The 14,472-nt window shown below is 44.5% G+C and overlaps 1 protein-coding gene across 1 annotated transcript in view; it reads left to right on the forward strand.

Annotated features, from left to right (window-relative positions):
- Positions 1–14,472, forward strand: part of LOC124789101 (monocarboxylate transporter 9-like) — a 185,515-nt gene that overhangs the window by 107,768 nt on the left and 63,275 nt on the right. Inside the window, exon 4 of the mRNA XM_047256389.1 lies at positions 13,686–13,936. Coding sequence (XP_047112345.1) covers positions 13,686–13,936 — 251 coding nt within the window. The remainder of the gene's footprint in view (positions 1–13,685; positions 13,937–14,472) is intronic.

Consider the following 14,472-nt stretch of genomic DNA (forward strand, 5'->3'; position numbering starts at 1 on the left):
CTTAGACCATACTAGCTTTTAGTTGACGTACCTACCTCATTACTTCCAACTTGAGCTGATATGCATACAGAGCATCATCCGGTCCAACGACCTGTTCGCCCATTCCAGGAGTTTTTTCCACTTTTATATAAACCCCACATTTAATGTGCTTAACTGCGCAGACAAGCCGCTAAATTAAATTCAGTGTCTGCTTCAACATGGCGTCTGCGAACATTTTTTATGTTATGAAACTGACAAAATGCAGCCATCGTTCGAGCTTAACAGATATTAAACTGTGTAACTCCATGTCCTCCGAAGCACAGCCAGATATCCTAAACTCGATATGTGTTTAACTTTATAAACATCACAGATTAGTGTTAAAAGGCTGTATGGAAAGCTTGTTGTAATTCTGCTCGCTGTATCAGCACTATTTAATGTGCTCATTTAATTAATTAATAACATTAATGCTTTGGCAGGAAACTAAGATTTTGAAAATAAGCAGTATCGATAATATCGGACTTGTAATAGTATTCTGCAATTTCACCTCCTAGTAGTCGCACACGTGTTCCTAAATTTCCCATCATGTGTAACCTTCAGCATGTAACGGTCTCACTCATGCACCTGCTCAGCCGGCCGTGGTGGCCAAGCGGTTAAAGGCGCTACACTCGGGAACCGCGCGACCGCTACGGTCGCAGGTTCGAATCCTGCCTCGGGCATGGATGTGTGTGATGTCCTTGGGTTAGTAAGGTTTAAGTAGTTCTAAGTTCTAGGGGACTGATGACCTTAGAAGTTAAGTCCCATAGTGCTCAGAGCCATTTTTTGCACCTGCTCAAAATAGCGCTGCGAATACGGGAGCCGGGGCGCCGAGCAGCAGAAATGGGGACATTTTCGTAACAAGAACGTCGGATAACCATTAGTTTTCTCCCCGAGTGTTGTGTGTCACCCACCGGAATTCATCGCCAGCTGATTCGGATGAGCGGTGATGTCATCACGAATGTGCACAAGTGGATAATAATGTCGTGTGACAGTGAACCAAAACAGTCTCGATGAAATCAGTGATAACACGATCTAGATCGCAATGGCACTTTATTAAAATGACCGGTTTCGGCCTATACTTAGGTCATATTCAGCAAGAAGTTTACGATGCGTACAACAGCCAGTTGAACTCAGTCGCTGAAACTACCAATAGAGTCCTTTCAGTGACTGAGGTCAACTAGCTATTGTACGCATTGTCAACTTCAGCTGATGGTGTTGTCTGAAGACGGCCAAGTATAGGCCGAAACCGGTCATTTTAATAAAGTACCATCTCGTTCTAGACTGTTTTTTCACCGATTTTATATTCATTACGAGATCGCTGCTTCCCGAAATTGTTACCAAAAATTCTTCCCCACAAAAGTACGTTTACTATCGTTCCAGTTTAAGTTTTACTGGGTATTGAGATGAACTGACAGTATTTCGAAGTGTGTTTTGTCATGTAACCGAAAGTTAATTATTGTTACTGGACTCAGCTTTCGTGTTTAATGTATTCCCCATTCAACAGAGTACGCTCCTCGTACACCACACCTAATTGTTTCAAAGTATTAAATTGTTACTGATGTTACCAAGTTGCAGTGGTCATCTAAAGTTGCCGTTTTGAAACAAAGGAAAATATTATAGTGAAATATGGCAATTAAAAAACTGACTATCCAAATAAACAAACATTTCTTGTTCCAGTCGTTGCAGTTGGTCTACTACACAATAACGTAAATCAGGAGCAAAGTCCATTAGTAGATCGTTATCAGGAAAACCAGCCCTCATAATGCAAACTGCCACTACAAGAAAGAAAGTTTCCAAACATGTCAATAAGAAGTCGAGGAAAGTGGACGCATTCTGTCTACTGAATCGCAACGCACGCCACTTAACGAGGCCCGCCAAGTGTCATACCCCGATCTTGGTGAAACTTCGCTCAGTGAAAGAGGGGACAAAATAAGCGAACACGTGTCTCGGCTTATCTGCATACACTCTACCGCTTCTGAGAAAACGACGGTCAAAGTTTTCAATGCGCTGTTGCTTTAGTGTAGATACCTCTTAGCGGGCAAGGATTCAACTGAAGCGGTGGCTCTGCGGCTACCATAGCGACTTCGGAACTTTGCGCTGCGAGTTCGAAACCCGGGTCCTCCCCCCCGCATCCCCCACTCTCTGAATTATCTACGAATGTTTATTCCAATTTATGTTGAAATAATGTTGTCGTTATTCGTCAATTTACTGTGTAATGAAAGAAGTTAAAAGAAATAAACGACTGAGAAAATTATGTGAAATATTTGTGAATGTCCTTCAACCTTACAGGCTGTAAGGAGGTTGAAAAGAATTTCACATTATTTTCTCATTCGTTTATTTTCTTTTTAATTCATTAATTACACAGAAAGTTAACTGACGAATAACGACAACATTATTTCAACATAAATTGGGAAAAACATCCGTAGATAATTTTGATAGAGAGGGAGGAAAAAATAATAAAAAAAAACCAGTATGGTCTCGAACTCGAGAATCAAAGTTACGAAGGAACGACGGTAGCCACTGAGCCACCTCTTCAATTGCATTCTCGGGCGCCAAAGGTGTCTACACTGCAGCAACAGCGCGTTGATAACTTTGACCGTCGTTTTCTCGAAAACGGCCGAGTGTCTGCAGATAATCCGAAACACATGTTCGCTTATTTTGTCCCCTCCTTCACTGAACAAAGTATCCGAACAATCAGCGTATGACAACTGGCGAGTTCCCCCCCGTTAGTCGAGTCGCTCCTTACGCCCGGCGAGAACTATGTATGCCTCAGAGTAAACTGCGCCACTTGGAAACACAGCGAGCGAGGATAAACACGTTTTCCTTCTTATAAGGCAACCGTCTACAGCTAAAATTCACGGAGTGTTCTTTAGGTTGCCTCAGATATTTCAGAAATGTTTCTTGCGTTAGGCCTGCCGTATATGCAAAACGTAAACATTTCATTTCATGTAATATTTATTAGGATAAGACATGACAAGAGCGGACCAGTCCATTCTGAGAAAAATTACAGATTCTAAGTTGCTCCACTATGTAATTACACGGGTACAGGCTTGCGAACTCTCTTTTATGCCATCGATTTCCGTGTTACACATACTTGGCCATTGCGTTGTGGCTGCAGTCGTGGAGGAGACAGTCTGTTTCCTACTAGCGCTGTTATCGCAGCAGATATTAACCGCGACGAATCATTCAGTCAACCCTAAATGGCCCATCTGGCTGAGGCAGACAAGGACGCTATAATAGCACTCCTTGCAGAGGGATTTTCAAATGGCTATATAGCAAGAACTATTGGTCTTCACAAATTGACGGTAGCTAGGTGGATTAGACGAAAGGAAGAGGGTGGTAACCTGAATGGAAGGCCTCATGGCCGTCGCCGCAAAACAGTAGCAACACAGGATTGGCAGATACGCCGTTTCAGTGAGAACCACCCATTTGTCAACGCACGACAAATTCAGCAGACTTTGGGTCTCAATGTTAGCAGTAAGACCGTCACTCGTCGCTTAAGGGAAGGTGGATTGAGAGCAAGAAGTGCTGCTGTGAAAGAGACATTGACTGTTTCGCACAGAGAAGCCCGCCTTGCTTTTGCTGCTGAAAATGTCCACAAACCTCTCCAGTTTTGGAGGCGAGTGATTTTCACTAGCGAAAAAGTTTTCTCGGCGGCATCAACCGGAAAAGTACTTATTTACCGGCCAAAAGGTGCTTGGTATAATACAAAATATATTTACAGTTGCCGAAGGAGGGGCAGGGAGTCGGTAACGGTATGGGCATGGATATCGACCGAAAGGTGGTTCGACGACCATAGTAATATTACTGTAATGGAATGGCCACCTAAAGGAGCTGACATGATTCCCATTGAGAATATTTGAGCAAAAATTGTCAGAGTAATACTGGAAAAGGGACAGTCACCGTCGACTCGCCGGCAGCTTTCTGATGTGATTCATGACGCTTGGAATGAGTTACTTGAATCTCCTAGTTATGTGGCTAGAGTTGTTGGCTCAATACCCAACAGACTTCGAGCCGTTGTGGAATCCGAAGGAGGCTATACGCGATACTAAGCAGCATCAGCAGAGGTGGTTTTTTTTCCAGCCATTTAACCAATCAGCTGCAACAGATGTTCCAAGTTTTTTTTTACAGATGTATATTTTATATAATTTTAAGGAAACGCAGTAAGTGGAATCTGGACAAACAAATCAATTTACAACAAGATATGTAATATTTAATATAACTCACGTTATATATTCAAGCAGTCTCTAAAAAATACATGACACATGTGTATATGCAAGAAGGGTAAAAATCAATTCAGCACAAATGAAAAATATTGAGGAGAAGCTCGCCGATGAAGGCGTAATTGAAAAGCGAAGGTTGGGCTAGAAGGGGAGGTAAGGAGGCCCGAAAAAGAAGAGAAAAATCAAAACCCAATAGACTGATTTTTGGCCCGCTATTTGTCCACAGGTGGCTAAACATCAGAGGTGTAAAAAATTTTGAGTGGTGCCAAACTGCTCTGGAACAGTAATGTGTTTTAGACAAGGAGATGATTTTTAGTTCACTTCATTTTAACCATTCACAGCACGCTTTGAGACTCTAATCTATAATTTCATTTTATTATTATGTATCTTTTCTTCACTGAAAGTGAACGGCAATAAGTTTCAAGATATAAAGAACAATTGGAAGTTTTTAATTTGTGGAATACTTCAGTCCGGTACCGCGCTGCTGCTACGGTCGCAGGTTCGAATCCTGCCTCGAGCATGACTGTGTGCGATGTCCTTAAGTTAGTTAAGTTTAAGTAGTTCTAAGTCTAGGGAACTGATGGTTCAAAAATGTTTCAAATGGCTCTGAGCACTATGGGACTTAACTTCTGAGGTCATCAGTCCCCTAGAACTTAGAACTATTTAAACCTAACTAATCTAAGGACATCACACACATCCATGCCCGAGGCAGGATTCGAACCTGCGACTGTAGCGGTCGCGTGGTTCCAGACTGTAGCGCCTAGAACCGCTTGGCCACTTCGGCCGGCAGGGAACTGATGATCTCAGATGTTAAGTACCATAGAGCCATTTTGTGGAATAGCGTATTTAAAAGTTAATATTTTCAACAAATCTGTAGTTATAGGACATATTAAGAAGCAAGTCAAAAATGGCATTGTGGAAAGAATAGGTTGGTCTCTAAAGGGTGACGACGGTCAAATAGCAAATACAAAACTGTGGGTAACAACTACTGTTGATGGTGAGGAGCCATAATCGATATGCCACTATTCTGTAATTGTATTTCGGAAGTTTATCGTCGATCCTAGGACTGAAACCGATACTCTGTTTTACGTAAAGAATATAACCTTAAAAAATTTACGTAGCAGCGCAGAATATTAATACACAGGAACCTAATCCCACTGCCTTTAATTTTATTCTCACGTATGGCATTGAGACAGTAAATAACAAGAAGGATAACAAAACTCTCAGAATCAATACAAAGAATTCAAGTGTCCAGTGGATTCAAAAGTTTGCTATGATAGCGAATAATTGCTTTCACTGACTCCTTCATGCCTACGTTTTCTCAGTCAGACAATATTTGAAACTAGGACTAGCAAGGTAAAACATTTTTCAACAAACTGTCAGATTGGAAGTCGAAGAGCAAGTTACATAAATTACGACGACAACAAACGTTTTTCTAGTAGACTGGTCACTGTAGGCATCCAACGCTTTTATTGTGCGTTACATGTGCAGTATGTAAACTGGCAACGCCACCAACACACAATACCACTAAGCTGTGAAACAACTGTAGCAAAACAGAGTATCCTCGTTGTCCACGTGATTGATGAGACGACTAATACGCAACATAAATGTCAATGTAAGCAGCAATTTCTTTTGGAACGTGCTTCCCGAACCAAATAACATACATTTCCTACGTCTTCAGGGCGAATCATGTAGCAAATGTAATATAAAGGACATAGATTTTCGAGTGGATTTACAAACGAAATTATGAACCACTCAAGAACGTAAATCGATGGTCACATAGTTGTGAGACGTATTCTACGGTGTTCCCATTGTCCATTACACTAGCAGCAGGAAGAAAACATTCGCTCAGCCGATGTCCTGAGATCGCTAGAGCTAGCGAAGATCGCGCTTCGAAGACGCCACAGCATCGTCTGCCACCACTTCGTGGGAAACGAAATACCTCCAGTATAAGTCAATGTGTTGTATTTGCATACCTGTGACTATGACTTGGCGCTAAAGCGTGATTATGGATAGTACGTATGCTCAGATTGCGAATCTAACATCATAAATAAAGACAAAGGGGAAACGAATTAGGCGTCCTTCCTCTTCCGTAACATCAAATATATTTTAGTTATTCTATCTTAAGTGAACTACGCAGAAAATCATTCATCAGAAGTGAATAACTTTTTAGCAACACCAGATGATATTAACAGCTTGCCGGCGCTGGTTAGCCGTGCGTTCAACGGCGTCATATCGCGGACCGTGCGGCAGTTTGCGCCGTCGGTTCGAATCCTTCCCCGGTTATCGATATGAGGTAGGCTAGGTAGGTTTCAGTAGTTCTGGGTCTAAGGGACTGACTACCTAAGCAGTTTTGTCGCATAGTTCTTAGAGCCATTCTTTGACCTTTCGCGTAAGTTTTCTTTACGTAAACGGCCATGTAATTAGATTGCGTTGACATAGAAGCTCACTTTTTTACACCACCAAGGGACCGTACACCGCAAGAAGTGCGATACATTTCCGCTTATTATGTCTACCCGTACTCGAGGTAAACTGATTTTAAGGGTTGGGGAGACAGATAGACGGTCAAGAAAGTGAGACTAGTAGCGTTGCATTTTTACCGATTTAGGTGACGAAATCCTAACCACGAAAATAGCTACGACACATACTGAAGATGAGGTCTGCATAAATGATTCCCCCTACTCTTTATTCGAAATGTCCTATTTGCAGTCGATACATCAGCATATTACTCGTAGCTACGCTTTCTATCCAAATCACGTTTACAGGAATCCAAATAAAATCCATTTGCCTATACACGTGGTAATTCAGATCACAATATTAATGCCACCGCGTATTAGAAGTGCGAGCATTCCCATTGCTAGCTAGCTTAAGAAACACTTCGGCTAATGAACGTTTTCTGGCTCTGGCGAGTCTAATGGAGAAATCGTAACATTGTAGAATACATTTGGCAGCTATGACGCCGTTTATTTCCTGGGGTGGTGCAGAATTATCCTACTAAATTTTCTCGCTAATAGCAGTATTTTGTTATTTCGATAAACATCCTGAATGATTGTCACATAAGCGTTGACATAAAGGTAGAAAATTCATGTTTTTTAGTCCAGAAGGCTATATGCAACAGAAACTGCAGATCATTTTGCCATTTTCATTGCGAAATTGCCGGCTTATTCATGTCTGGGGTAATAATAGAGGGCTGTTTGCCTGGGTTGTCTGCTAGTGTAGTGAAAGGTGTTTCCTACTGCAAGGGAGGTCTGGTTTATTTTCGGTTCTAATCTCGATGGAGGCAGATAGACTATCAGTAAAGGAATTTTAAGAAATTCTTGGGCCCCCGATAAGTTTTATTGCTACCTTTATTCTGTAATGGCGCCCTGTGGATGTCAATATGAAACTCTTGCCTACTTTTCCGCTTTTGTCAATAATTGAATTGACTTAAGTCTGGCAATGAATGTTTTTTAACTGAATTTCGTTATGTATATTCACGCATTGCTAAATTTGTACACTTTCTTGGTAGGTTAGCAACGGTAATCCAGTACGATTGGTCTGAACGTTGACACAGACCGTTTCGCAGCCGAATGCGCATAATATTTTGCTAATTCGTAACGATCTTACTAAAACAGTTATGTTATCTAGATAAGCTGAAATGCTATTTTATTAGTATAGTTCATACTAATTAGCGTTTCTTCTTTCATTTATATCTTATATTTACGTATTGTGTTTAACACACTAATCACCATTAATATAGTCTTACACACGATTGAAAACAGTCTGACAAAGTTCGGATAGTTTTTCAGTTTCACGCCTGTGCATAGTATGTTGGTAGCACTTCGTCGCCTTGCCTGTTATGCTGCGTAGCAGACTTTAAAGCTGTGTGGATTAGCATAACGAAAAGGCGAGGGGTGTCGTTCGTTTTGTCCAAGACTGTACCATGTCACGAACTTGAAGCTGAACTTTCGACTGCATTAATTTTCGTCTGAGAGCATCAATATTGTCCGCCAAATACAGGGTGACATATACAGGGTAAATATATGAAGAAAAAGGTAAATTATTTACAAACTTCGGCGTGCACACACTTTATTCAACATGTAAACGTCACTACAAATATTCAGATTTAGGTTATGAACTGTTCGATATGCCTGCCATCATTGGCGATGATGTGACACAGACGAATAGCGAAATTCTGCATGACCCGTGGAAGTGTCTGAACATCGATGTTGTCGATGGCCTCCTGAACGGCTGTTTTCAGCTCAGCAATGGTTTTGGGGTTATCGCTGTATACCTTGTCTTTGATATAGCCTCACAAAAAGCAGCCGCATGTGTTCAGATGCGGAGAATATGGCGGCCAATCGAGGTCCATGCCAGTGGCCCCTGGGTACCACAGCGGCAGAATGCGTCCCCAAAGTGCTCCTCCAGGACATCAAACACTCTCCTGCTTCGATGGCGTCGAGCTCCGTCTTGCATGAACCACATCTTGTGGAAATCAGGGTAACTTTGGATAATGTGGGATGAAATCATCTTCAGAAACTTTCGCGTACCTTTCGGTAGTCACCGTGCTATCAAAGAATATCGCACCGATTATTCCGTGACTGGACATTAAAAATGGCTCTGAGCACTATGGGACTTAACTTCTGAGTTCATCAGTCCCCTAGAACTTCGAACTACCTAAACCTAACTAACCTAAGGACATCACACACATCCATGCCCGAGGCAGGATTCGAACCTACGACCGTAGCAGTCGCGCGGCTCCAGACTGTATCGCCTAGAACCGCTCGGCCACTCCGGCCGGCCTGGACATTACACCCCACACAGTCACCCGTTGAGAGTGAAGAGACTTCACGATCGCGAGATGCGGATTTTCAGTCCCTTAAATGCGCCAATTTTGTTTATTGGTGAACCCATCCAAATGAAAGTGGACTTCGTCAGTTAACCAAACCATGCATGCGCATACTAATTGCCATCATGCCCCGCGGCCATCCGTATAGTTTGAACGTCCTAACGCAAATCGTTCAAAAATTAACACGATTTTATTTTATATAGTTTAATAACTGTCACCCTGTACATTACCAAATGATTCTCTCCTTCCATTAATGAATGAATGAATTGAAATAATTGGTCATGCCGACCATAAAAGATTTTGTCACAACTCTACTTTCCCCGAACCCAGTTCTTCCCTGATGGCCACCTTCACTTCATCCTGCATTCACTCTCATTCGTCAGAAGACAAGTGTGTCACATCGTCTTTGTGGCTGTGTTCCAATGAGGTTCCAGTGAGTGTTTTTCCATCTCATAATAGTGTGTGACATATACAGTAGCCTGCATCGCCTTCAAACGATGCGAAAAGTAAGGAATTTCCATTCTGCATTGAATAATGCCCCACCTGGACTTTTTGCTTTTTGTGGCAATTGCGCAAACGCCATCGTATTCCTAATGCAGATCAGAAATTTAATGTAACACAAGTATCATTGCTATCAAAGCGCTTGGCGTCTGACGAGGCGACTGCTTGATCCAGCGGCGTCTTATTGCAGCCTCTTCCTGTCCCTTCTCACCCATCATCTCCTGCACTCAGAGTGCTAGGCAGGGGTGCGACCGGTGCACAGTTCGGCCAGATGTGCGCTAAAGTTTCGTGTACCGTATAGTGGTGCCATCTGTGTCTGCAATATACGTGAGTGGCAGTCCAGGTAGTAGATACAACCTCTGACGCCAAAGTGGGTCACGTGACGACAGTCTGTGGTGTCCAGAGGCGCATAGCTATGCCAGCACAGCGACGCTCGGGCATGCTCACGCTTTTCCTCGCTCAATGCTATCATCTACACTCTGGTCGCATCACGTACAACTCTTGCCTGTTCCACAGACTCGCTCGGGTTACTGTGTCAGCCAGTTTCTCGCCTGCCGTTTGTCGACGACTATGTCTGGAGCTGATTCTGTACATTAGACTTAATCTGTCGAAACTGCTGTACATCGTGTTCGATGAGCGAGACGTGTACCACGTGTCAAGTGGGTCACAAATACAGAATGTTGTGACTGTACGAAATTACTTACGTCCGGCCGTAACTGTGGGTTGCTGTGGGAGAATGCTCATCACTAGAACATATGAAATATTCCTTCACTTCTTTACATAAATGAATAAAGATTTCCTTAACTCAGACACAGTTCTTCATCATAGGATTACTTAATAATTTACAACTGCCATTACTACGGAGCATCACTCGATGCACTTATTAACAAACTGTTCTCTCGAGGTACGGGGGCTGTTCGGAAAGTAAGGTCCAGTCGGTCTCGAAATGGAAATCGCTGTGAAAATCAAAAATGTTTTAGCAGCAACAGCTAACTACACCTTCCAACTACTTCTCTACATAGACGATGCTTAGATTTATACATGTATCGTAGCGTTGTAGCAACTTCCCAATATCCTCGTCATAGAAGGCAGCCGCCTGTGCTTTTCGCCATTTATCTAAGATAGTACACAGTTGTCTTTGCCAAAATGTTGTCTTCATAGCCAGCGTTTCATGTGAACAGAGATGAAAATGTGAGAGAGGCACATGCGGTCTGTATGGTGGATGAACAAACACTTTCGATCACAAACGCTGCAGGGGCATCCTCATTGCCCTTGCAGTGTGCGGCCGACAATTGTCATGAAGAAGGATACGCATGACAATTATGTTATGTGGGTCGCATAACAGCGGGCGAAATTTGTCACAACCACTCATACGTGGCAGGAGTCCGCCCCGATAGCTGAGTGGCCAGCGTGACGGATTGCCGTCCTACTGGCCCGGGTTAGATTCCCAGGTGGGTCGGGGATTTTCTCCGCTCAGGGACTGGGTGTTGTGCGGTCTTCGTCATCATTTCATCCCCATCCGACGCGCAGGTCGCCCAATGTAGCGTCGAATGTAATAAGACCTGCACCAAGGCGGCCAGACCTGCCCCGCAAGGGGCCTCCCGGCCAATGACGCCAAACGCTCATTTCCATTTCCATACTTGGCTCAGAACTGTGAAGAGCGATGTGACGCGATCGACAGACGTACAAGAGACACTGCCCAAGACATCTGTGCAAAGTTCCGTCAGGTTTTTCACTGTGGTTTCCTTTTCGCGCCTGATCGGACCTTACTTTCTCAATAGCCCTCGTACAATGTTTGACGTTTGCAAAAGTAAAATTCATGAGAAACTGTAACTGTAATTATCCTACGAGATGATGTAGACTGCCGCTCGGAATGGCCGCGCGGTTTGAGGCGTCATGTCACGGATTGCGCGGCCCCTCCCTCTGGAGGTTCGAGTCCTCCCTAGGGCAATGGTGTGTGTGTTGTTCTCAGCATAAGTAGTGTGTAAGTCCAGGGACCGATGACCTAAGCAGTTTGGTCCCTTAGGAATTCACACATTTGAACATGTTGACATAGACTGCTGTAGCTGAGGTCTCGAAGTGGGGTTGGGCTCTTGCGTGCTCGGTTCTATATTGACATCAGTGTCAGGACGCTGCTATTGCTGAGAGGGGAGGCGTGGTGTTCATGAGCGCCTTCCGTACATCAATGCGGATTGCAGCGAGGCCTCACTAACGACTTTTGTGTCGCACCATTATCTCTGGACGGTACCACACAGAAGGAATGCGTCTCTTCCGTCTGCTCCAAGTCCTTAGAAGATCGGAGACCTCAGAGCTCGAATGCCCCTCGTATTTATTGTTAAGCTGTTTTTGATGTTGCTGAGCAAGAGTCATAGAATCATTTTTAAATGAACACACCGCCATTTGACTGTACTGATGTTTATTTAATTACGACCCAGCTTTCGACCTTTTACGCCATTTTCAAGTCATTCCTTACCCACAAATAAAGAATAGATGTTATCTGGACATGTGTCCGGAAACGCTTAATTTCCATGTTAGAGCTCATTTTAGTTTCGTCAGTATGTACTGTACTTCCTCTATTCACCGCCAGTTGGCCCAATTGATGGAAGGTAATGTTGACTTTGGTACTTGTGTTGACACGCGACTCATTGCTCTACAGTACTAGCATCAAGCACATCAGTACGTAGGTTAGTGTTCATCACGAACGTGGTTTTGCAGTCAGTGCAATGTTTACAATTGCGGAGTTGGCAGATGCCCATTTGATGTGTGGATTAGCACGGGGCAATAGCCGTGGCGCGGTACGTTTGTATCGAGACAGATTTCCAGAACGAAGGTGTCCCGACAGGAAGACGTTCGAAGCAATTGATCGGTGTCTTAGGGAGCACAGAACATTCCAGCCTATGACTCGCGACTGGGGAAGACCGAGAACGACGAGGATACCTGCAATGGACGAGGCAATTCTTCGTGCAGTTGACAATAACCCTAATGTCAGCGTCAGAGAAGTTGCTGCTGTACAAGGTAACGTTGACCACGTCACTGTAAGGAGAGTGCTACGGTAGAACCAGTTGTTTCCGTACCATGTACAGCGTGTGCAGGCACTATCAGCAGCTGATTAGCCTCCACGGGTACACTTCTGCGAATGGTTCATCCAACGATGTGTCAATCCTCATTTCAGTGCAAATGTTCTCTTTACGGATGAGGTTTCATTTCAACGTGATCAAATTGTAAATTTTCACAATCAACGTGTGTGGGCTGACGAGAATCCGCACGCAATTGTGCAATCACGTCATCAACACAGAATTTCTGTGAACGTTTGGGCAGGCATTGTTGGTAATGTCTTGATTGGGCCTCATTTTCTTCCACCTACGCTCAATGGAGCACGTTATCACGATTTCATACGGGATACTCTACCTGTGCTGCTATAACATGTGCCTTTACAAGTACGACACAACATGTGGTTCATGCACGATGGAGCTCCTGCACATCATTTCAGTCGAAGTGTTCGTATGCTTCTCAACAACAGATTCGGTGACCGATGGATTGGTAGAGGCGGACCAATTCCATGGCCTCCACGCTCTCCTGACCTCAACCCTCTTGACTTTCATTTATGGGGGCATTTGAAAGCTCTTGTTTACGCAACCCCGGTACCAAATGTAGAGACTCTTCGTGCTCGTATTGTGGACGGCTGTGATACAATACGCCATTCTCCAGCGCTGCATCAGCGCATCAGGGATCCATGCGACGGAGGGTGGATGCACGTATCCTCGCTAACGGAGGACATTCTGAACATTTCCTGTAACAAAATGTTTGAAGTCACACTGGTACGTTCTGTTGCTGTGTGTTTCCATTCCATGATTAATGTGATTTGAAGAGAAGTAATAAAATGAGCTCTAACTTGGAAAGTAAGCGTTTCCGGACACATGTCCACGTAACATATTTTCGTTCTTTGTGTGTGAGGAATGTTTCCTAAAAGTTTGGCCGTACCTTTTTGTAACACCCTGTATAGCAATCCATCAAGTTCAAAACTGGTCATAAATTAAGAAAAATATTGGCTCCCCACTAAAGCCACGTGTGGCACTTTTTTTTCCTTTTTTAAGCAGCTCGCTAATGTTTGCTCGCAGGACTGGGCGTGGGCTTCGCGTGGTCGTCGACGTTCGTGTCGCTCAACTACTACTTCAGCAAGTACCGCGGCCAGGCGATCGGGCTGTCAATGGCGGGCACTGCGGTGGGCATGATGCTGATGCCGCAGGCGGTGCAGCTGCTGCTGGCCGAGTTCCAGTTCCGCGGGGCCGTGCTGGTGCTGGGCGGCATCGCGTTGCACTCGGTGGCCGGCGCCGCCCTGCTGCAGCCCGTGCGCTGGCACCTGCGGCCCGCCGCCCAACCGCCGCCCCTGGCGCTGCCGGCCGCCGCCGCCGCCGCCGTCGACGTCGAGAAGGGCGCAGTGCCCACCGCCATCGTCGTCACCAGGGTCAGTGCAGAGCGCGCGCCAGCTTCCGCAGTTGGAGTCACAAATGAGAGCTGTCGAGTTTAGCCTCGCCCTGTCTACGTCATGCATTCAACGACACTCAATGAGGGATCACTAGAGTACTGAGATCTCTGCTATGAACGTCATATCAGCAGGTGACTGTTCGAGCTAGTGGAGGCTCTGAAATGGTCTGGGGCGTCTACAGTGGAGTGATATGGGACACCTGATACATCTAGATACGACTCAGACAGGTGACACGTGCGTAAGCATCCTGTCTGATACCTGCATCCATTCATGTCCACTGTGCATCCCGACGGATTTGGACATTTCCAGCAGCAAGGGTTCATTAGTGTACTGAGATCTCTGTTGTGAACGTCATATCAGCAGGTGACTGTTCAAGCTGGTGGAGGCTCTGTAATGATCTGGGGCGTATGCAGTGGAGT

Source organism: Schistocerca piceifrons, chromosome 3 (genome assembly GCF_021461385.2).
Source record: "Schistocerca piceifrons isolate TAMUIC-IGC-003096 chromosome 3, iqSchPice1.1, whole genome shotgun sequence".
Lineage (NCBI taxonomy): Eukaryota > Metazoa > Arthropoda > Insecta > Orthoptera > Acrididae > Schistocerca > Schistocerca piceifrons.